Genomic DNA, 25,520 nt, shown 5'->3' on the forward strand with positions numbered 1-25,520 from the left:
CCAGGCAAGATCTTTCTGAGACATATCAATTGCATTTGGACAAGGGTTGAGGACTGAGGACTACCTAACTACTGGAGAGGAAAAGCTTTTCCTCTGCCCTCCTATGTTCTTCATTTGGAAGTGTGTGAATTAAACTAACAAAGGACAGATGAACAGGAGAGAAGGCACACTATTTTTTATTAATATTTACATGCACAGGCGTTCGCTAAAGAGAAGCAAAACACAAAGAAGCAGTTAGACTCAGGGTTTACACACCATTTTAACAAAGGAGAAGGGGCTGGGGCCTTAAAGGACAACTAAATACGGGAGTGACTTGGAAATATATGGAGAAGTGATGGAAGATAAGTCCGATCTGTGTATGCAAACCCTTCTGGGTGTTGACTCTCTATCACCAGCGATAAGAGTCCCTCTCTTCTTCCTGACACAGAGGTTGGGGTGGGGGGCAGACACCTTCACAAAGGGAAATTCATGCACTGCTTTTAGGCAGATAAGGGGAGATCTAGAGAATTCTTCCAGCATCGTTGATTCTCAATTGCCTTCAGCTCAAAATAATCATTATGCTGAAGTGCCATGTTTTGGGGTGACATATACTAATACCCTTTAGCACCATTAACTGAAAGAATAAAAATAAATCATGAAGTAGATGGAGTTGGAGACCAACATGAAGTTCAATTTTGGACATTTTACGTTTGAAGTATATGTGGAATATTTCATCCTAGCTGCCCCACAGCAAAGACTTAGAAATATGGGTTGGGAATTAAATTAAGACAATTAGATGACATAGGTTACTTTCTCACCACTTATCATTAGTCCCCTCCCCCAAATATTGAGATTGGTTATTCTCCTGGACAAACTGAAGTGAAACCAGAATTAGAAATGATGTTTACAAACTTCTGCGTTTATTTGTTACAATAGCTGAGAAATCTCATCCTTTTTTCCCCTTCCCCCACCCCCAGCTTTACTGGGGTATAACTGAAAAATAAAATTGTAAAATATTTAAAGTGTACATTGTGGTGATTTGATTTTTGCCCCTTTTTAATTTTCATTTTAAGTTCTTTTTCTTAGCACGGATTTCCAGTGTTTGGAGTAAAAGATTTCAGGCACACTGATATCACACCAGAGTTAAGGGCTATTGAAGCATTATTTACTTCAACTCCAAAGCCATTTAGATGACTGTGTTTCGTATTTCCAAAATGGTTTAGTAACAGCTAACACAGAGCATACCCTGTGAGCACTGTGCTAAGTGCTTTTATTTGAATCACCTCATTTACTATTCACAAAACCCTATGAAAAGGTACTGTTATTATCAAGATTTTTAAAAAGATTTTATTTATTTATTTATTTATTTGAGAAGGGGGTGGCACGCGAGTGGGGGTCAGGGCAGAGGGAGAGGGAGAGACAGAATCCCAAGCTGACTCCACGCCAAGCATGGAGTCAAGGTGGGGCTCAATCTCATGACCCTGAGATCACCACCTGAGCCAAAATCAAGAGTTGGTCGCTTAACCAACTGAGCCATCAGGCACCTCTATTACCAAGATTTTTTAAGAATTAAAAGCTGTGATCTAAACTGGTTAAAGAATTAGCCAAGCTCAAATAGCTGGTATATTTTGGAACTAGAATTTGAATTCATGTAGTCTGACTTCAGAGATGCATGCATCTTGCTTTCCATGGTGGCTTCTAAACCAGTTCTCTTTTATCCTCTTTCAAAAGCCTCAGCTCCTCTGGATTTGTTCCTTCTGTCTATAGTCCCAGTTACTGCAGCTCTCCAGAACCACATTCTGATGTCCTCATCTGTCCCTTTTAATTCACTAAAGTTCCTGGCTTTGTTAAGAAAAGCACAGGCCCCAAATGGAGTCACTTAGGTTAAAGGCCTCACATCAGCAAAGCAAGACTTAATACCTAACCTAATTGCAGTTTCAATTCCCACAGGAACGTGGAATTACCTGGTCAGTACCAGAAAATATACCGATACGCCCCTTCCATTCCCCTCAGGACGGTTACCTTGCCTAAAACAATGCATTCTTTGCTAATAATTTCCTTTATTCTCCTCTCTGCCTTTAAAAACTGTCCCCTTTCTACAGCTTGATGGAGCTTTTTTCTATTTGCTAGACGGGATGCTGCCCAATTCATGAATCATTTAATAAAGCCAATTAAATCTTCAAATTTACTCAGTTGAATTTTTATTATTAAACAGCTCTTTCATCACCATTTTCTTGGCAACCTCTACTCCTGTCAATCCATTAACCCTATCCACACTCACACATACACCTCATTCCCCTTAACTTCCCTCCATACCCAGCTGAGATTCCATGATCCTTCGTGATTATCATCTTCTTGCAAACACACAATCCCCTTACTCTTCACTTTCTTTTTCATCACGCTCAAGGGGGCAAAAAAGCCACAACCTTGACTAAAACTCACTCTTCATCTCTTCTGGAGAAATTGGCATATGTAGGCTGCATGGTTTTAAATTCATGATCAGAAACACCAAGTAGTGTGTCAGCAGCAATCCTTAGTATGCATCTCCATTGCTTTCACGTTCTTCAAGCCGTCTCTTTCCTATTTTCCCCTCTGTTTTCAAACTTCCCCCGATCTCTCCCTCACCCCACTCTTAGCTGATGATCTTGCCTCCAATTTCATTGAGAAAATAGGAATGATCAAGGTGGAAGTCCTTTACAATCCCCCCTCCAAGTCTACAAGCCTATCTGTCCATACATTCATCTTCTTTGTTTCCCTCTTAATGTCTTACGGGCACTGCTTCTATCAAAGGCACTCTTTCTTTTTTTTTTTTTCCCCTAAGATTTATTTATTTAGGGGGCCTGGGTGGCTCAGTCCGTTAAGCATCTGCCTTCGGCTCAGGTCATGATCCTAGGGTCCTGGGATCGAGCCCCACACTGGGCTCCCTGCTCAGCGGGGAGTCTGCTTCTCCCTCTCCCTCTGCTTGTGCTCTCTCTCCCAAATAAATAAAATCTTTTAATTATTTGAGAGAGAGAGAGGGAGAGAGAGTGGAGGCAGGGGGCAGGGGCAGCAGGAGAGGGAGAGAATCTCAAGCAGACTCCACGCTCTGCGCAGAGCCCAACACATGGGCTTGATCTCACAATCCTGAGATCAGGACCTGAGCTGAAAGCAAGAGTTGGATGCTTAACCGACAAAGCCACCCAGGCACCCCTCAAAGGCACTCTTTCTCCTTGTACTTCAGATTCCATTCCTTCTTACCACCACAAGGATTTTGCTCATTGTTACCTGTTTTCTCTCTCCCTGCATCATTAATATTTACCTCCCTATTGGATCATGCCCAGGAATATACTTCCTTTTTATCTCTCATTAAAAATACAAAAAGATACAAATGTAAAAGATACAAATCTAGCTTAAATTAGTCAAGCTAGACATCAGCTTCTAAAAGACGGAGGTGAATTTGTTCAAGGTACAGCACATATTCAGCAGGGCACCAGGCAGTTCATGTCACATGGGCCCTGTTTTTTTTTTTTTTTTTTAATTTAGGATTTATCTTGCCCTGAAATTGTAATCCCTTTCTCTTGCCTTTGCTTTCTAATGCGAAGCAGCATTGTAACTGGGGTTTAAATAGAAAATAGTATCATGTAAATTATATGTTTATCAGTTTTTTCTTTTTTCATGTGGTATAGTTCTGTCAACTGAAGCAGGCAGAGGAAAAGGCATTTTTTAGAATTTTCTCAAATAATGAAATATCTAGATAGACACTTAAAAACTAAATATAATGTACTTACAGGAAATAGTGAAACTTGAATGATCAGAATGCAAAAATGATGACTTCTTCAGAGAAGTGTGTTTCTTCTAGTTAGAGATTGCAACAATAGCCTCATATCAGAAAGCTTTGGTGGCTTTTGACATCTTTCTTTGGAAAGAAAACAATGGGGAGCATTTTCAGTCTATGAAAAAGTATAGGCATTAAGGCAGTGGGATACATCAGAAAAAACTTGGGTTTTTGGAGTTGGACTTGTGTGTAATAGTATGCTTACTAGTTTTGTGATATTGAATTAATCTTTTTGTGACTCAGTTTCTATAAAATGGGGATCATAATACCTTCAAGATTATTATGATTATTAATTAAAATAACAAATTTAAAATAAGCAAAGCTCAATAAAAAGGCTCTGTCTTTTTTTTTTTTTTTGATCCCTGTAGTCACAGGATTTCCTTTTAATACCTCATGAAAGGTGAAGATTGACTTGGATAGGCAGATTTATTCATTAACAGCATAGAGATAAATTTTCTTAAGGTAGGCAGACAAAATGAGGAAAACTTTTGAAAAGAACAGTGGTGGCCATCCCCAGTATAGTGGTTTGGGACAGTTCTCTCCTAATTGTTTTGTTATTGTTGTTTTTAAGTAGGCTCCACGCCTAGCAATACTGAGATCCAGACCTGATTATCAAGAACAAAATGCTTAACCAACTGAGCCACCCAGGTGCCTTCCTCCACTTACTTGTTTATCAGTGGTACAGAATAGCAGCATTTATCTTTCTCTTTCACTACCCTTTAAATGATCGACCTATTAGTAGTGTTTTGAAAAAAAAAATCTAAGTACAGGAAACATCAACACTCAATTTGTGAAGGCGATTTATTTGCATGCTACTAATAAATGGAAAGCGAACCACTAAATAGAGGCAAATGGGCAAAAGCTGAATACAAATGAACCTCATGTATTTGAGGTTGGTAGCAGCTCATTTTGTGAGCTTGTATATCGGGTGAGGCACCACATGTCAAGCAAGAATCAAGACCAGTTTTGTACCCTTGTTCCTTTGGCTCCTGACCAGTCAAAGCCAACCAGTACGAGATCATGTTAGCAGATCTAAGCAGTGTTTCGATAAAAATCGGAAGCCAGATACACAAACTCCGCAATTTAAGAGGAGTTAAGTTGTGTGGATAAACTAATGCCCTTTTAAAAAGTTGACTTGGTTTCGCAATCGGAAGAAATGACAAGACTAGCCAACTTTTTAAACCAGTGATTACATTCAGTAATTCAGGGAGGTCATTCCATTTTAATTTTTTTTTAAATTTGTTTGCTACGACAGGGTACTTTCTAAGATCCGTTGAGAAAAACCTTTCTTTTCTTCACTCTGGGTTGTTTTTATGTCGAACAACTAAAAAAGTGCTTCTGGAAATTCCCCCACGGGACTTTCGTAGTCTTTCTAGGGCACTCTTTAAATCTAGACCCATTCCTAACCAACTTCTACTTTTCCCACCAGCCATATTCTTTAGCTTCTCCAGTTTTCAACTTCCTAAATCTTCAACCTCACCCCTCAAATTAGCCCAATCAAACTTTCCCTTCTTAGACCTCTCCCTTACGTTCGCTCCAGGAAACTCCCCTGATAATCACGTGACCAAACTTGTCCTTAATGGCGCTCCGTAATTCTCCTACTGTTCCACCGCCCTTCCTTACCTCCTATTAGCTCCGCCCCACCCCATTCTAGCTCCCCCCTCCCAATCCCCAAGTGCCTGCGCCTGCGCATCTCCAATTCAGGCGCTTTCCCTTTCCTGGCGACCAATCCACTTCCTGCCTTCGGTCCTTGGAACACTCCTCCCCTCTGCTGGGGACCTGACTTGAGGTACTGGTTGTGGCTGCCCCATTCATTGCCTGTCTTAAAAACTCGCTCTTCTCATCTGGTGGACAATTTGAGCCAGCCTGTATGTGTGTCGCACCTGTCTGCGCCTTTGCTCGCGATCCGTCACTCCATGGTTAAGCTAAGGGCATCGATATGCCGGGGGAAGGGAGACCCGGACAGTTTTCGATCAGGCATACGTCCGAACAGCTTTTTCCTTTCCTCCTCCCTCCGCCCCGCCCCCACTCGCAGCCCGGCCGCGCTGGTGAGTGGCGGGCGGGAGGGCCGGCGGGCGGAGGGAGGAGGGAGAGCTGAGGGAAGGCGGGCCCTCGGCTGCGAGATAGGTGGGGGGAGGGGAGGGGAGAGCCCGAGCGCTGGAGTTGGTGCTGGGAAACCCGGGGCTAATGTTGACAACAGGCTCGAGGTGAGTCCCGGGGAACCTCCTTCCCCTCCGCTCCAACGATCGGGAGGGAGCGGGGCTGGGGGGCACCGGCCTGGACTCCTACTCCCTGAGGGACCCAAGAGCCGGCTCCGCACCCCAGCGCTCCGGGGGCGGCGAGCAGTAGACGGACCGCAGCTCCGGCGTCGTCCTCCTCAGACCCCTCTCCCGGAGGCTCCCATCAACGCGGGCGCCCCCGGCCCGAAGCACACATGAGGGGCGGTCGAGCGGGTGTCTGCCCCACATGCCCGGGCTGGGCCTCGGGGCTGAAGGCGGGCAGCCTGCTGTGGCGGGGTGAAGGTGTTTGGGGGTGTGGAGTAGAGCGAGGGGAGGTTGGGGAAAGCTCTTCGGGAGCCGGGAGGAAAGCGAGGGCGAGGAAATGGGGAGGGTGCGTGTGTGGGAGGATGTGGAGTAGGGAGACCAGCCGGAGAGTCTCGGTCTCGGGTGGTGAGGGAGTGTGGGGTGAGAAGTTAGGGTTGGGGCAAGGATGGTCCGCGAAGGTGACCGAGGGTACCCGTAGGAAGGGGAGTTGTGGCGGGGAAGCGTGTGGGGTATGGGAATGTGCAGCAGGAGCAGGGGTTTGTGGGAGATGTGTGTGGAAGGGAAGGGGTTTCGGTGTTTGGGAATGGTGGGCAGGGGTTATTTGGTTTACTTCTTTTTAGTCACACAGGCTGAGGGTTCTTCGCTCTGCCTTCATCCCAGGGCTCCTAGTATTTACTCTCGTTGGTACTTTTGAACTGAGGAGATCATCACAGGGTATTTGGTCGTCAGGTTGGCCCGGCAGAGCCAGCTTACGGGTTTGGGGGTACACACTGAACCGGACCATCAGCTCTCCTTCTTTTTTAGAACCTGTATGTAATGATGCATCAGACCAAAGTAAAACTATCACTCACCCTTATCATTTTTCGTAGTTTTTAGGTGTTTATAAAAATTGTACGACTCATCAAGAAAACCAGTTTTGAACTCTGGTGAAATTTGTAAAAACTTTGAATGAGTCCTTGATATTAAGGACTTTTTATAAAGCCACAGACTGGGAGATAAAGCCCCTGTGTGGTTCTGCCCTTAGGACATTTTGAATAACACAGGATTAAAAGGTAAAACAGCATTGTCTTCCTCTGGAGTATTTTCAGAGCAGTCTGATTGTGATTTCATACATAGTCCATATGGTACTTTGCTAAAGGACTATCTTTAAAAGGGAAACACCCTTACTCTGCACTCTGTCCTCCGGTACACTTTATTGGTACCTGTTTTGCTAATAAAGTAGTTTAACTTTCTTTTGGACATTCAGAGTATATTTAGAAAACCAAATAAAATATACACCCCAAGGGCCAGGGCACTACTTGGGAAGCTAGGAAGGTGGTTTTAAAACATGGCTTCCTTTTAAGGACTGGCTGTAATTGTATTCAGTAATTTGTAAGAACTAATGATATTCCAATAAAAAGATCACTAATATTTATCCTGATTATTTTGAGATGAAATCTATTTAAAATTTTAGTTTTTACTTGAAAAAGTTTTTGAAATAGTTCAGATAAAATATTTGGCTGTTTATTAAAGCATGGACTATCAAAATATTTTAAAGAAATTTTAGCATTTCACTAAATACAGTTTAATTGACAGTACAAATGCATATGGATCCAAATTAGGTTGTTTGTATATTTTGTTTGGCTTTTAAAATCTTTTTCTTTTTTTAAAGATTTTATTTATTTAAGAGAGAGAGAATGAGAGACAGCATGAGAGAGAGGAGGGTCAGAGGGAGAAGCAGACTCCCTGCTGAGCAGGAAGCCCGATGCAGGACTGGATCCTGGGACTCCAGGATCATGACCTGAGCCGAAGGCAGTCGCTTAACCAACTGAGCCACCCAGGCGCCCTGGCTTTTAAAAATCTTAAGTCAGGGTATATAGTGGAGAAGAGAAGTGGACAGTGAACCTTGACCCAGCCATTAAACTAGTGTAATCGGGCAGGTCACTCCTCTGCTGCCCTGTCATTGTAAAAATTGAGAATTGGAGTAAAGTCTAGTAGTCCTAATTCTAAAAAAATCTCATCTTCCAATGAACTTTTCAGTGTTCTGTATGAAAGAATAAACATTTATTGAATGCCTTCTCGATACTACCTTCTATGTTAGTAGATTAAGAATTCTGTAGGAGAGGTAGCAGTACCTCCATTTTATCAATGAATAGACTCAGAAGTTAAGTTGCCCAGTTCCCATAGCTAGCAGGTTGCAGAGTTGGGATGCCAACTTAAAGTCTGACTTCAAAGCCTATATTGTTTTCACATGTTGCATTGCTGGTCTTTACATGAGCCTTTACATATCTCATATTTTTTGTTCCCTGAAATTTAGTTTGAAGTGTACTTTGGGTATGTTTTTAATACGAGGATGAAATGATTCAAAGACTATCAGTACCAAGATTTAAGGGTCTTATTGAGAATCTGTTTTTATGTTTTAGAGCAGGATCAATTCATGAGTGCCTACTACAGTTTGATATAGTAGGCATTTAAACATTTATTGAACAAATGAATGTAGAGAGTCACAAAAGTTTAGGAGACTCTGTTAAGTCGATCCTTTATGAATTTGTAAGATTCCAAGTGGATTTAATGTTTTTTTTTTTTTTTAAGATTTTTATTTATTTATTTATTTTGAGAGAGAGAGAGAGAGAAACAGCATGAGAGGGGATAGGGTCAGAGGGAGAAGCAGGCTCTCTGCCGAGCCGGGAGCCCGATGTGGGACTCGATCCCAGGACTCTGGGATCACGACCTGAGCCGAAGGCAGTCGCTTAACCAACTGAGCCACCCAGGCGCCCTGGATTTAATGTTTTAATAGAACTTAAAATTACCTTCATAAATGAGACATTACTTGTAAATTTTTAGGCCATTCTTCTTATTTAAAAAAAATTTTTTTTTAAAAATATTTTATTTATTTGCGAGAGAGAGAATGAGAGACAGAGAGCATGAGAGGGAGGAGGGTCAGAGGGAGAAGCAGACTCCCTGCTGAGCAGGGAGCCTGACGTGGGACTCGATCCCGGGACTCCGGGATCATGACCTGAGCCGAAGGCAGTCGCTTAACCAACTGAGCCACCCAGGCACCCCAGGCCATTCTTCTTATTGTCTGTAGTTCCTTGTATCATTGAAGTGTCGCTTGTTGATAAACTTCACTTCAGAAAATACCAGCTCTCTATATAAAGAGTATTATTTTTTTGTGCATAATGACAAATATCCCTAAGTAAGTTTGTATTGTTACGTTAGGAATTATCTTATCCCTGTATGTTTTAGCTAGTGTCTGCCAAAAGTTAAAAAAGTGATATAAAAACTGCTTAGCCATTATCAGGGACTCTTTCTATTCAGATACGTAATTCTATGATTTGTCAGTATCTATGATGAAGTCTTCCACCTCACAGTTTGGTACTCTCAAGGTTCTTAATAACTTTAGTTGAGAGTATGGGTTCAAATTCCAGCTCTCACCAGCTGTGGAGGCCTTGGTCAAGTTACTTGGTCAAGTCTCAGTTTACTCATTTATAAAATAGGGAAAATAATACCCACCTCATAAAGATTTTAGTATTAGATGAGATAATGTATGTAAGATGTTTACTGTGGGGCCAGTGAGTGGTAGCTATGAGTATTTTCTTTTAAAAGTTTGCTTACTTTAGGGCATGGTTTTTTCACATTAAAGGTGGGTATTTGAAGCTGCTACGCTTCCCAGATAACATAAATGTTAACACTGCCTTGCCACGCAAATAAGCAGTTATGCCCTTTCATGTTTTAATGATTGATTAAACAGGATTAGCAGCTTTTTTTCTTGAGTTCCACCGTTGAGGTTAACTGAAGCCTTTGGGTGTCATTGTTAAAATAAATGCGTAGATTGTAGGGGTGCCTGGGTGGCTCAGTCAGTTAAGTGGTTAAGTGTCTGCCTTCTTGAGTGTCTGCCTTCGGCTCAGGTCTTGATCCCAGGGTCCTGGGATAAAGCCCTGCACCGGGCTCCCTGCTCAGCGGGAAGCCTGCTTCTCCCTCTCCTCCCTGCTCATTCTCTCTCTCTCTCTCTCTCGCTATCTTTGTCTTTCTCTCTTAAATAAATAAAATCTTAAAAAAAAAATAAAATAAATGCATACAATGTGAACCTGGAGGAGAATCAGAGTAAAAGAGAAAAGGAGAAAGGAAGAGGTGGTTGAGAGAAGACAGAGTGTTGCTTGTGCCTCCAAAAATTACTTAAAATGCTTCTATTGGCCTAGGTTTTCTTTCTGTGATAACATTTTATTGGAGTGCTGACATAAATGCATTGTGTTTATAAAATATTTATTATTGCAAATGTTTTGTTTGCTAATCTAGTTTTTATTGCTGTAACTTAAAATCTGTATTTGAAAATTATTAAGAATACTGTGTATATTTTTAGCTTTTAATAAAAAAATTAGGAAGTTTAAATAATTTAATCCTGTATTTCTTAAATAGAAAGTATTTTGATTTTCTCATATACAACTTTCAGATGATATAGGACTTAAAACATGAAGCACTGCCCATAAAAGAAATTCTATTAGAACACTAGTTCTAAGAGAGTTTTATTTTTAGGAAAGAAAAAATGCTGAATTTTGCTGGGAAATACAGTTTTTTGTTCCACAGTTTATTTCCAATTAACTGTATAGAGCCTGTACTATAGACCAGTGTTATCCAGTAGAACTTTCTGTGATAATTAAAATATTCTCTATCTGCACTGTCTGTTGTGGTAGCCACTAGTCTTTTGGATTTGAGCACTTGAAATATGGGTAGTGACTGAAGAACAAAATTTCAAACTCTTTTTAATTAATTTTCATTTAAGTAGCCTCATGTGGCTAGTGTTTTTCAGCTGGTGGTAATTTTGTCCTCAAGCAACATTTGGCAATGTCTGGAGTAGTTTTTGGTTGTCAAAACTGGGGAGATACTGCTGGCACCTCCTTAATAGAGAAGGCAGGGATGCTGTTAAATGTATAATGCACAAAACAGCGTTACTACCCCCCCACCCAAACCCCCCAAAGAATTATCTTGCCTGAAATGGTAATAGTGCAAGGCTGAGAAGTCCTGAGCTGGTGGCTACTGTATTGGCAGATAGAGACAGAATATACAAATTTTGTAATCATCATTGTTTATAGATTAATTTTGACTAATACTAATGAAAAGATTAAAAATCTAGTATAATTTGAGATAGTTGATGGTTTCTGTATTCGAAAGTTTGATAAGGTTAGAATGATAATGTGAAATCCCTCTTCTGTTGTCTATTTTGTTAGTTCATTTATAGGAGGCAAGAGCTCGTTTATGTTCCAGCTTAAAAACTTCTGTTCCATGTTGTGTGAAATATGTCACCAGCATCTCCTAATGGATGTGAAATGTTGGGATTAAAACCGATTGAAAATATTCTTAGATACATACTGAAGTATTTATGATTGAATGTTACATTTTGTAGTTGATAATGGTTGAATTTGGGCAGTGAGTATATGGAGGTTGGTTATATTGTGCTCTCTACTTTTGTTTATGTTTCAGTTTTTCCTTAGTGAAAAGTAAAAAAGTACTTAGTTGAGGCATAACTAATAATGATAGAATGTGGAATGTGACCAAGAAATTATTTTATCACAGAAATAGTGTTTATTTTGCATGCATTTAATCTTCCACAACAATTGCATTAATATGTTCTGTTTAAAAAACAGTGTCACGTTACTAAAAGTCACTGCATTTACAATACTGCAAAGAATACTGACGTTCTTTTACTCTTACAGATTGTTCTGGGTAACATAATGCCAGCTGAGCGTAAAAAGCCAGCAAGTATGGAAGAAAAAGAAACTTTACTAAACAACAAGGAAAAAGACTGCGGTGAAAGGCGGCCAGTGAGCAGCAGGGAGAAACCAAAAGATGAGATCAAGCTTACTGCCAAGAAGGAGGTTATTAAGGTCCCTGAAGATAAAAAGAAGAAACTGGAAGAAGATAAGAGAAAAAAAGAAGACAAGGAACGAAAGAAAAAAGAAGAAGAAAAGGTGAAGGCAGAGGAAGAATTAAAGAAAAAAGAGGAAGAAGAAAAAAAGAAACATGAAGAGGAAGAGAAAAAGAAGCAAGAAGAGCAGGCAAAACGTCAGCAAGAAGAAGAAGCTGCCCAGTTGAAGTAAGAACATTTATTTTATTATTGATGTGAAGGAATGGGAAGATTGTAATGTTAGGAAAGCAATGATTATTTGGAATCAGACCTCTGGGGTGCACTTCAACGAGAGTATCTTCAGTTACTCGTTCTGTTACATTTTCAGTGACTAGAGGCATGCTTATGATGCTTTAATTACTCATTTTAAATAATCGTAATTAAATTAATTCATAAATAATAAAGTTATCTTTTTTCCTTAATTTTATTTATTTATTTATTTTTTAAAGATTTTATTTATTTATTTATTAGAGAGCGAGCGAGAGAGAAACAGCATGAGAGAGGAGAGGGTCAGAGGGAGAAGCAGGCTCCCCGCTGAGCCGGGAGCCTGATGTGGGACTCGATCCGAGGACCCTGGGATCATGACCTGAGCCGAAGGCAGTCGCTTAACCAACTGAGCCACCCAGGCGCCCTAAAGTTATCTTTAATACGTATTTTTTTAGGTGTAGGGTAATCTGGATTGTTTTTGATTTTTTTTAAAAAGCTTTTTTTTCATGGTGTCGGTCTTAAGTTGAGGGTCTTTAGTTCTTAATGGCTGTTATTTGCTGAATTCTTATTATATGCTAGGCACTACAAAACGTATCAGCACATATCCTAAAGGCAGTCCTAATAATCCTCATTTGACAGATTAATAAAATGAAGTTTGAAGAGGTTACAATAAACAGTGGAGTGGCTGGGTTTTTTGAACCTAGCCAACTTTAAAAATTTGTCCTTAAAAAGAATTCCATAATGCCTCCCATTCTTATTTTCATCTAAATCTATTTTTAGGGGTGCCTGGGTGGCTCAGTCGGTTAAGCGTCTGCATTTGGCTCAGGTCATGGTCCTAGGGTCCTGGGATCGAGCCCCATGTCTGGCTTCCTGCTCAGCAGGGTGTCTGCTTCTCCCTCTGTTCCTCCCCCTGTTCATGCTTGTGATCATGCACAGGCGTGTGCCCTCTCTCTTTCTGAAATAAAATCTTTAAAAAAGAAAGAACATAAATCTATTTTTAACCTTGTAAATCTATATAAGTAGTATAATGACTTGGCGAAAAATAAGGTAGTCCTCAGGAAATCTACTAGGATGTAGCACAAGTGACAACTGTTGAGTAGCATGGGCTCTTCTCTCCATATATATATGATTTAAAAAACTTTGCGAACATGAATTTTCATGGATCTCTAGAACAGCTCAAGCACCTACTCTCCTACCAAAGTTCTTTAGCCCTTCTATTTTTAGAGAGGTACTGGAGCCTTAGGTATGGAAGGCAATAGTAGAGGCCAGTTTGGGAATATTCAGAGCCATGACCCTTGAGAGTTTCTTGCTTATATTTTACTTTCTAAAAAAATTCACAAGGAGCTGTGGACCACACAGAAGGAGGCAGGTACAAAATGAGATTGCTGTTAAATGTGAATGTAAAAAGAACACTGGATTTTAAGACTTATGAAAAAAAGAACGTAATGTATTTCACTGATTATTTTATATTAATTACATGTTGAAATTAAACTTTTAAATTTATTGTGCTAAAAATGTATTCAAATTAATTTTAAAATATTCACAAGGATATTCACTTTCACTGTTACTTTTGTTCCTCCCTCTACCCTAGTACAGAAAGAACAAAAAAAAAACCCCAAAAAACCAAACCACAAACAAACAAACAAAAACCCAAACCATCAGACTCCCAACTTATTGGGAAAAATTCAAACATAATGCAAAAAACAGAAAAGAATAACGAACCAGTCCTCCCAAGCCCCCCACCGCCCTGTCTACCCCACTTTTTTCCCCTGGAGTACTTTAAAGCCTCATTATTTCAATGGTAAATATTTCATTTATGTATCTTAAACTATTTTTATTGCAGATGAAAATGGACTTATTTAATGCATATACATAATGAGTTATTCTTTCTTAAAGTGTGCTCTCACTGCTAATCCTTTGTTTGTGTGTGGCTGGGAGACTTCCAAGGGATATTCACATGTCCGTGTTCCCTGTTAACTTATTGTGGCTTTTAGTTGAAAAATCATAGAAAGGTAGCTCAGGGATGGTTATCTCTGAAAGATGAAAATCTGCTTTTTAGAAATTTATATTTTAAAGTTACGTATTTTGGTATCTCAGAAGCCTCAAAGTCAAGATTGTCCCTACCTTCCTGCTCCTGCTCAAGTTATTTTACTACTTTTGCAATTTAAACATGTTCCATCTTTTTTTTTTAAAGTTCAACCCCCCCAGAATATTTATTTATTTATTTAGTTAACCCTTATTTTTGTACATATATGTTTTTCTTTCTTTAAAATTTTGGGAGGCACTTTCTTCATGTTCCATCTTTTAATTTTTTTTTTTTTTTCAGGGTAAACTGTTAGCCTTTTATTAAAGGAGTTTTATCTTATAGTTATCTTCTAGTTCCTTTTCAGATTTTCTTAATTACACTTGAATTTTAAGACCCAAACTGAGAAAGGTACTTTATTAGAGGTTTGGTTAAACCTGAAGTATGGAAAAGTGGTACTTAAATAGCAAAACATTTTTAATGCATTCTTTTTATAAACATTGTTCTTTAAAGTGTTCTTTGTGGACATTTTTTTTTTTTTTCTATATTCTCAATGCTTTTATATGTTTTAGGGCTTATATCCTTCCCAGGCATATTATTTTATATTTTTCATATTACGCATTATGTGTTTAATCCATTTACTTTTGTAGCTTTATTGAGGTAGAATTGACAAAAGTGTTTTATTCATTTAGTTTGCTAGTTGACAGAATGATTTTTGCTCTAGTTATTCAGAATCATCCACTCTGCCACATTTGGTATTTTCAGTATACCGGGTTTTCATTATCTTAAGTCATTAATAAAATGTCTTTAGAAGTTGGAAAAGGGGTGCCTGGCTGGCTCGGTCGGTATAGCGTGCAACTTTTCATCTCAGGGTTGTGAGTTCGAGTCCCATCTGGGTGCAGAGATTGCTTAAAAACAAAATCTTAAAGTAAGGGTACCTGGATGGCTCAGTCGGTTAAGTGTCCGACTCTTGATCAGGTCTTGATCACAGGTCGTGAGTTGAAAAAAATACTTAAAAAAAAAAGTAGGAAAAGGTTTTTTGCTTGTTTCATTTCTTTGGGATGCTGATGCTTATATGATTATGTTTTCATTGTCTTTCACTCTTATGAAATTTGTCAGTGATTCTTCAAAATATACAAGGTATTTTATTTACTTTTTGTTTTTTATATAGAGAGAAAGAGGAATCCCTTCAGCTTCATCAGGAAGCCTGGGAACGACATCAGTTAAGGAAGGAACTTCGTAGCAAAAACCAAAATGCTCCAGACAGCCGGCCAGAGGAAAATTTCTTTAGCCGCCTAGACTCAAGTTTGAAGAAAAATACTGCTTTTGTCAAGAAACTAAAAACTATTACAGAACAACAGAGAGACTCCTTGTCCCATGATTTTAATGGCCTAAATTTAAGCAAATACATTGCAGAAGCTGTAGCTTCTATTGTGGAAGCAAAGCTAAAAATATCTGACGTGAACTGTGCTGTGCACTTGTGCTCTCTCTTTCACCAGCGTTATGCCGACTTTGCTCCATCACTTCTTCAGGTTTGGAAAAAACATTTTGAAGCGAGGAAAGAAGAGAAAACCCCTAACATTACCAAGTTAAGAACTGATTTGCGTTTCATTGCAGAATTGACAATAGTTGGGATTTTCACTGACAAGGAAGGTCTTTCCTTAATCTATGAACAGCTAAAAAATATTATTAATGCTGATCGGGAATCCCATACTCATGTTTCCGTGGTGATTAGTTTTTGTCGACATTGCGGCGATGATATTGCTGGACTTGTGCCACGGAAAGTGAAGAGTGCTGCAGAGAAGTTTAATTTGAGTTTTCCTCCTAGTGAGATAATTAGTCCAGAGAAACAACAACCTTTCCAGAATCTTTTAAAAGAATACTTTACATCTTTGACCAAACACCTGAAAAGGGACCACAGGGAGCTTCAGAATACTGAGAGACAAAACAGGTGATTTTCAAATATTTCTCAGAATTGAGAATTTATTTTGGAGCTCATACTTAAAAATTTTTAAAGTCTTCATGCCACTGAAAGAACTTATGGAAAAGGGCTCATTGCAGGTGATTTCTTAACATTTCCAGGAGAATTTCAAAGTACCAGTCTAAGTACTCATGTTTAAATGGGAGTCTGTGATAGATTTTGTTTCTGAATTTAAAAGACAACTGGCAAGTATATGGTGATTTTTACTTTGTGGATGTGTTTTCTTCCTGTGATTTAAAAAACTCCTTAATGTTGAGGGATAAATTTTCTTTTTCTGTCACTTTAACTTACCTGCTATTATTTTTGTGTGTTTTGTTGTGCCCACTCTATAACAGGTTTGCTTTCATTGTTTTGTATCTTAATTTATTGATGTCACTGTTGATACTTGTTCTTCTTAGAAAATGAGTCATTATCAGTGGTGTTTTAGATCAGAAATGAGGAAAATAGTGCAACAAATTAGATGTGAAAAAAAATTTCTTAAATGCTACTGTGTAAAGTGCATTAACAGGAGTCTTTCTCCTGGGACCATCCATTTAAAGTTTCAAGGAATAATGTGGCATAATGTATGTGCCTGTGGCAATTAGTGAAGGTATCTGATTGAGGGGCCACCTTTGATTGTTACAAGATACTGCTGTGTAGCCTGTGTACCTAGGAGGCATCAACAAGTTGGAAGTTGATGTAGTTGGTGGGCAGTAGGTCAACTTCTATGGAGGGTGGATTTGGAGGAGGGCTGAGGGAGTACAGAAAGGAGGCAGCAGCAGTAGCATTTGGCTGAGTACCTTGCACCTCTTTAAAATGCATGGTTAAGAGTCTGAAATTGCTGTTTTTCAAGAATTAGTATGGGAGGGTATGGATTTCCATAAACCTGCTGGTTTAATCAGAAGGTGATTGACTTAACTAGAAGCGAAGACTGTAGCAGTGTGGTTAGCTTTATGTCAGGATAGGTCCACAGACTTTATGACTAAACCATGATGGTTGAGGGTCACTCAAGACGTGAGAGTTTAAGATGGCAGTGGTGTTCCTCAGGGTTTCTTTTTTTATTTTTGAAAACAAAGATCTTTGTTTTGTGGTTTTGAATAGTGAGGACTGTTTTAAACTTTGAATAGGCAACTTCAGGGTGTATTTTTGTAGTCAATAATGAGTTTAAGCAGAAAACAGTGGCCCTCTATTAATAATTCTCACATATTTAAGGTTTCATAATTACGACTTACATAGTGTTTTGTCATTTTCCTAGTCTTTTTCTTTTTCCCATATGTTCTACTTAATACCTCACGGCTGATTTTGTAGTATGCTTTGATTACTTTTTTTCAGCTACTTTAGGGGTTTTGTGTGTGTTTACTTCTGATTGGCCTCACAGAAGCTTAGAGGGTAGAGTCTACAATGACTTAATCCGATCCCCTTTCCAGTGCAGGAGTCCCATTTTACAGATTATCTGACAGATAAAGTATTCTTTCTTTGGAAGTGCCCTTCCAATGTTGGCACACCTACTTACGAGGAATTCAAGCTGAAATTTAACTCCCCATAAAATGGTTCCCTTCGATTTACATTTTTCTGGTACCAATGGAATAAAGCTGCTTAAAGTGGGGGTGGTCCATGAACTGTTTACCTATTCATAATGAATTAAATATAGGAACAGACTAAGCATTTAGACATCTTTTATAGCAATTTTCTATAGTCCTGATATTGTTACTGTGTTTTATAAAAGTGTCTGCAGTGATTAGAAAAAAAAAATAATTCCTTTACCACAGATAGTTTGAGAAACACTGACGTGGGACATGTCTCCTCTTTCATACACATGATAATATCTCAAATATTTGCAAACTGCCAGGATGTTTCCTTTTCATCTTCTCAAGGCTAAACACCTCCTGTTCCTTCAGTTTGTTCCATGATTTCCACTATCCTTAGGACATTCGTTTTGGATGCATTTTTTCCTGCCTATAACCTCAAATTCCATTACTTTTTATTATAGCTGCCTTGTCATTCTTTTGACTGTTTGTGAGCTTATATATACCTAAAGATTAATTTCTCAAATGAACTGCTGCCAGACCAGTTCTTCACCTTGAACTAGTGGAAATCATCTCTTAAACCTGAATGCAGACTTACCTCTTTTAACTTTATTTAGATGTTTTTGGCATACTACTTTATCCTAATGATAATTTTGAACATTGATTATGTTATTATCTGCTGTATGTATTATTATGTACTTATCTGCTGGTCACATTCAGTTTTGATAAGCAGACCTGTTCTTTAATATTATTCAAGTCACCATGAAAATTTTGAATGGGATGTAGTGTTAAGGGCAGGTTTTGTGGCCTTTACCTAGAAACTTTTACTCATTTAAATACAGAGCTGTTGGGGCGCCTGGGTGGCTTCAGTCGTTAAGCGTCTGCCTTTGGCTCAGGTCATGGTCCCAGGGTCCTGGGATGAGCCCTACGTCAGGCTCCCTGCACATCGGGAAGCCTGCTTCTCCCTCTCCCACTCCCCCTGCTTGTGCTCCCTCTCTCGCTGTGTCTCTCTCTGTTAAATAAATAAATAAAATCTTTAAAAAAAAAAAAAAAATCCAGAACTGTTAACCTGTGGTTATTAGAGGAGGTTATTTACCTAGTATAAATTGATCTTAGCATTGTAGCAGTCATTTTATCATGGGATATTGTCTACACTGATGTAATAATTTGGGAGATGGGAAAATCTTTTTTTTTTTTTTTTTTTAAGATTTTATTCATTTATTTGAGAGAAAGAGAGTGAGAGCACAAGCCAGGAGACAGAGGGAGAGGGAGAAGCAGGTCTCTGCTGAGCAGGGAGCCTAATGCAGGGCTCGATCCCAGGACCCTGGGATCATGACCTGAGCCGAAGGCAGCCGCTTAACCGACTGAGCCACTCAGGCACCCTGGGAGATGGGAAAATCTTAATCACAATATAGAAAATAATTGGCATATGGCTTAAAAAATAACACATACCTTAGGATAGCTTCAAATTGAGCAGCCTCTATAGTGTAGATTTGAATACCTGACTGACCAAGAAGACATGAGGATTAGTGCAGAATCCCTTGGCCTGGTATTAGTACATTACAATGTACTGTTAAAATGACCAGTTCCCCAAAGTTTCCCCCTCCCAGTCATTATCCAGTAGGTGTTTTGAGATTATTCTGCATCATGGGAATAATTGTAGACAATAGTTTTTCCCAGTAAGGTTTGTCTTAGGGAAATGCTGGAAATCTAAGTGCCAAGCTAGCAGATATTTAAGACTTATGTAGTTAAATTATTTTAAGCCTTTATACAATATCTTAATAATGACAGTTTAAAACAAAAAAAACCCAAATACATTATATTTTCAGTCTATGAATCCTAAATGCTTTGGGTCATTTTAATTAGCTTGGGAGATGGCACTATTCATAGAGGTTGTGAAGTCTTTGTCTATACTCATTAAAGTCTATACTTAAGATTTCTTTCAACCAATTTATAAAAATAGAATAATAAAATCTCTGGTATTTTTTTTTTTTTTTTTTTTTTAAAGATTTTATTTATTTATTTGAGACAGAGAGAATGAGAGAGAGAGAGAGCACATGAGAGGGGGGAGGGTCAGAGGGAGAAGCAGGCTCCCTGCCGAGCAGGGAGCCCGATGCGGGACTCGATCCAGGGACTCCAGGATCATGACCTGAGCCGAAAGCAGTCGCTTAACCAACTGAGCCACCCAGGCGCCCTCTCTGGTATTTTCTAAAAGACACTAATGAATGAATGAAGACAGTGACTGCATAACACCTCTTGAGTCTTAGTTAGCTGTTCTTTTCTCATGTTACCTGGGCTGATACCACAGGTATTCTAATACTAGCTATCTATAACTAGTTCTGTTTCAAAGCCCCTGAGAGAGTTATAATTATAAGCAAGTAATACAGCTGACCCTAGGATTTGGTGAATTCTTATAAATTTGACCTTAATAAGTTTTTTGTACTTCAAAGAATTTTTAAAATATACTTTGGTTAAGTGATTGATCCTGGAGAATTATAATTAATATTTAAACATTTGAATATAACCAGTAACATCGTCCAGTTTAGAGTTAATAGCTTTACTTGGTAGGTTTTGCTTTTTATAATGTTCAGTGGTCTTACTTTATACTTAAAATGCTTTGTGCTGTGAGATATTTTTCTCGGTGAGGTAATATGACCTATTTTTTGGCATTTAATAAAAATTGAAGAAATGATTTAATTTTTATTAGATATAATTTAATTAAATAACAGTTTGTTTCTTGCAGTAGTGAAATCATGAATTCATATATTAAGTCAGTTCTTACTTGAATAATTTTGAAGTGTCTTCATTCCTTTCTTTCTCCCTAACTGGTGGGAATGGTGGTAAAAGTTTCTTTTTTCAGTACTGGTGAATTACGACCTTATGATTGCATGTTTAGACAGCACTAAGTGATTTGATTGAAAGTATAGAAAAAAAATACAAGTAGAATGTAGGCTTTCCCTGTTAATAAAATCGGAGATTTCTTTCATTACTGCAAATTCATGAGATACTACTTTGCCATTGTTGAAACTTAAAAGCACATTAATGTAAAATTAAGTATTGTTGCTTTTACCTTCCACTTCCCTTCCAGGTAAGTTGTACCTTGCCTTTACAGGTGGAATGTTTGATAAATTGTTTAGTATTTAAGCACTATTAAGATGTTCTGTCACTGTACTTGGACTCAACGAGGCTTTAACAATTTTGTAAGTACTCTAAAATTGTTCCATCTTTCCTGAAATTATCTCTCATTCAATGACTTTGACAATTCTTTAATAAATATTTGATTGAGTACAGTTATGGTTACTATGCTGTAGTGTGTTTTCACACAAGATTATAAGACATCCATAACCAAATTATAAAATGAAACCAAAAGAAAATTTAATTCGCTTGAAAGTTTGACAAATTGCTAAAGGAGATAAAAAGTAAAACCTAGTAGTTTTTCATGGGTCTGCTTCATGATTATTTTTTCAAGATTTTGGCCATGTGTTCTATGTTATTTTGCATGACTGTATAAGGTCAAAGCTAAGATGGATTCTGTGTTCTTGCCAAGATTTTTTTTCTTTTTAATTTGGCTAATAGAAGATCAAATAATATTTGGCATTGAAGTTCCTTGCCTTTTTTACAGTAGGCTGTGGCATGTTTTTTTCCTCATTAAAATAACTTGTACATTGATCAGGTGCATTAAATGAATGATCTTAATTGATCCTCATAGTACCCTTGAAAGAAATACCTCTATTTTGAAGGTGATCAGATCTAGGGATTAAAGAGCTTGCCCATTGTGTCTTATATAGCAAGTGACAGATCCAGTTCTTTCATACCTCTTCATACTGTATTTTTCACAATTTCCATATTACTCATCTTCCATCTGCATTTAGTATTTGTACTTGATTTTAAGGTGTCTAGTAAATACAGTAGCCACTCAGTGCTTACCAAGTCAGATGCAAACAGAAGGACCCGAAAGAATATAAAATAAACACCCCAGTGTGAGAAGGCTTCCTTTGATATATGTATTTGAGAGACATTCTAATTTCAGTATAAGGTACCAAGTGGATAATTTTAATTTGGGAGGCAGTATAGTCCAATAGTTGTGAGCATAGACTCTGGAGCCAGGCTACTTGGGTTCAAATCTTAGATCTGTTATTTACTCAGTTCTGTAATTCTTGGCAAGTTATCTCATATCTCTGTGCTTCAGTTTTCTCTTCTGTAAAATGGAATAACAGTAGCACTCTACCTCTGAGATAAATGTGAACGATGCAGTGAATTCACGTGTAAAAGCACTTTTAAAAACAGTATCTGGCTCATTGTAAGTAGTAAATGTGAGTTTATTATTTGTACTATATTTCCTGTTTAATCCTTCAGAAGGACTTGATGAGAATTTCTCCTGTGCCTTTTCATGGTTTTGAAAATGTGTATTTTTAAAATAATGCGAAATAACAGTAAATAATATACAAAATAAAAGAGCAAGAGTGTCAAACAATAAGAAAAATTGAAAAAAGGGAAAGAAAACAAAAATATGTCTTTTAATACTAGAATTTTTTGAGGCATTTATGACTTTTCTTATGAGATAGAATGCTCGATTCAAGAATAGACTATTTGATATTTTCTGTCAGTTTTACAATATTGAATTAGTAATATAAAAAACACTAGAAATCAAAGATTGATATACCTTAGGATTGCTTCCAGACAGTGATAGCTCATCATCTGGTGAAGGAGGTCTACTATCTTGTATTTTTATTATAATGAATAAGATTTGGAATTAACTTTGTTTTCATTGCTTTTTATATCTCTAAAATGCTGCCAGTAACTCCCTATTTTACAGTGATGTCATGAGAGGGAATGTACTCATTTATAATACATTTAACAATGATACTGATTCAGTGAACTCTAATTATGACAAGGATTGGCAAACTATGGCCCACAGGCCAGATAGACCCACCACTATTTTTTATACAGCTGGTGAGCTAAGAATAAGAATGGTTTTAACTTTTTTGGATGGTTGGAAAAAAATCAGAAGAGTAATATTTTGTGAAATACTAAAATTATATGAGTTCAAATTTCAGTATCCATAAATAAAGTTTTATTGGAACATAGTCATGCTCATTTGTTTATGTATTATCTGTGGCTGCTTTTGTGCAGCAGAGTTGAGTAGTTGCAACAAAGAACGTATGGTCTGCAAAGCCTAAAATACTTACATGTGGCCCCTTTGCAGAAATAATTTGCTAACCTCTAATTTATGACTGTCTCAAAAAGAATGGCTTCTATTCAACTTTCTGAAATTATGGGCTTCTGAAGAGATTGTAATTAAAATGATATGTGATAAATCATATATTCAACTTGATTTTGCATAGTGATATATTCCCATGGAATTCTCATAAGAAATTTTGGTGAGATTTACACCGAATAGAATAGGTACTTTGGTCAAATGTGCTGCAGTAATGTTTAGTTCCCTCATACAGGTCTTCTAAAAAAGTTAAACTGAAAATCTTTTCCAGTGGGCTTCATAAACCTAAAAAACTGCCATATATAGTACAGTCATTAAAAAATGTCTCATTTTAATTTGAGGAGCACCTCTAAATGACTCTAGGGATTTTGAATGTTTGGGTGTCTATGATGCATTTATTTCTCTGCTTGAAATCTGTGTTCTTACTAGGTCCTGTGTGTTTAGTCTGATGTTTAGTAAATATATTAAATAAAGTCAAGGAAAATGTGTAGGACTATATAAGTTTTGTGTATGACAGAACTCTTCCAGTGCCGTTTCATTGGTATCTTGTGCTGCTTGCTAAGTTTTTAGTGTAAGATATGATTAGAAAATAAATCTGCCAAAATCTAAGCTTTTGTCCTGAGGACTGTTCTCACTAGGTAGTAACCTAAGCACATGTAAGTTAAGCAGTTAAGTAAATTAGTACTGTTAAAAAATTTGATCATGGGATTGAGATTTGGGGGGAGTGTGAGGAGTTACTTCTGGAGCTTCAGAGTTTTAAATTTGTTCTAGGATGACTGGAAAGGAACTGGAATGCATACAAAGGGAACTGTCATAGAATTAAATCACTTTTAACTGATTGAATGCAAAGTCACAGGCCAATGTTTGAAAATCAGATTGATATTGGAAAAAAGTGTTCCTTTTTTGTTGTGATAAAATAGTCATCATTTTGTTACTGCGTATATATCATAAATTATTAATGTTGTATAACCTAAAAACTGCATATATGTTCTTCAGATTACTAGAATGTCAGAACTTGTTAGAGAAAGTTCCAGGTTCTGTTATTTTGAGGTATTTTCCTGTTTCTTTTCAAGTACTGAAATAATTTTGCATCTTAATTGTCAGATGTTTTGAAATCTCTTAGGACTGTTATTATCACTCTGAACATAATCTGCTATAGAACAAACTCCTCAGTCTTTATTGACTTAAAATTTTTTCTAATAATAACTGCAGAACATTTTAGAATAGTCTACTTTTGAGTATTTATTTAAACTATTTAATTTTAGTGTCCTTTATCTTCAAAAATGATGTAACTTCTTTTTTTTTTTTTAAGATTTTATTTATTTATTAGAGAGAGAGAGCACAAGCAGGGGGAGCGGCAGGCAGAGGGGGAAGCAGGTTCCCCGCTAAGCAGGGATCCCGATGCGGGGCTGGATCACAGGACCCTGGGATCATGACCTGAGCCGAAGGCAGACGCTTAACCGACTGAGCCACCCAGGCGTCCCAAAAATGATATAACTTCTAATTAAAAGTTCTAACAAGCTCACTCATTCAAAATAATAGTCATTGCTTTCGTGAGTTGAGTATTTTTGAATGTTTTGGGTTTAGAATTCATTCACAAAACTTACTGAAAGACTTTTTTCCTATAAAATTAGTTTGAAATAAATGGTTAAAGAGAGAAACTCTATTCTTGTTCGTAGAATGATACTAATGTACTTTTAAATTGTAAGAAAATAAGTGAAAATTTTTCATTTTAGATACCTAATAGGCTGGATTTGAAAAAAGAAGATTGGATTTAGTGAATAGTATCCTATGCTTTGATCTACCTTGAGCTTATAATGGGAGCTGATATTCCTAACTTAGAAAATGTTGGCTGGAATGTTACAGCATTTAAACACAAGTTTATGTGGGTAGGAATTGGGTAAGATAGGAAAGTTTGGAAATTGTTCCAGTTAAGCTGGGATGAGTAAGTTTAGGCATGGTTTTTCACTTTATTTTCTGTAACATCACCAAAAAACACCTCATTTTCTTCCTTGTTCATAAGAAAACTCAAATGACAAGTAATAAAAAACTTTTAAATATTTTGAAAATGACTTAATTTTTAATTTACAGTTGGCTTTTTGAAACCTGTATTGTATTTGCATTAAGGTTTATAGATTTCACATGTTACACTACATACGTACTTAGTTATAAATAGATGCAGTTACAGACATCTCAACTATCTGTAGATATAGTAAGGTTTTTACTTCACTGTACATTTTGAAATTTTTCAGTAGTTCTGCATTTCTAATTATGGGTGGCTTATTGGTGACCTATTTGTAGAATAGAAGACTAGTTGTATTCTCTGCTCCTGAGATGGCCTGAACTTGCTTACGTGTGTTGCTCAATTAATATTTGTTAAATAGATAAATAACCAGTACTTGTACAGTAAACTGAGAATTGGCTGTTTGGAAGATGTGAGCTTTTTCAAAAAATCTTGATTAAAATCATTGTAAAAGTTTAAGGATACTGATTTTTATAACCTGTTGTTTTTGAATAGTAAGTTTTTTAGGTATGTTAAGTATTTTTGATTAACTGTGTCTGGAGTATTTTTAACAAAATATTTTTAAAATAATTTTTATTTAGTGGCATTGTTAAATTTTACATTTCTGCAGGCATAGTTAATCACA

The 25,520-nt window shown here is 37.5% G+C and overlaps 1 protein-coding gene across 2 annotated transcripts in view; it reads left to right on the forward strand.

Moving 5' to 3' along the window:
- Positions 1-5,934: 5,934 nt before the first annotated feature.
- The window catches only part of UPF2 (UPF2 regulator of nonsense mediated mRNA decay), a 113,145-nt gene continuing 93,559 nt past the window's right edge, over positions 5,935-25,520 (forward strand). Inside the window, exons 1-3 of one of the 2 annotated variants that reach the window (XM_021696720.2) lie at positions 5,935-6,000; positions 11,748-12,127; positions 15,340-16,119. In XM_021696720.2, coding sequence (XP_021552395.1) covers positions 11,766-12,127; positions 15,340-16,119 — 1,142 coding nt within the window. In that variant the 5' untranslated portion in view covers positions 5,935-6,000; positions 11,748-11,765. The remainder of the gene's footprint in view (positions 6,001-11,747; positions 12,128-15,339; positions 16,120-25,520) is intronic. The other variant, XM_021696721.2, reaches the window with a different exon arrangement.

The sequence above is a fragment of the Neomonachus schauinslandi genome, chromosome 5, assembly GCF_002201575.2.
Source record: "Neomonachus schauinslandi chromosome 5, ASM220157v2, whole genome shotgun sequence".
Taxonomy (NCBI): Eukaryota; Metazoa; Chordata; class Mammalia; order Carnivora; family Phocidae; genus Neomonachus; species Neomonachus schauinslandi.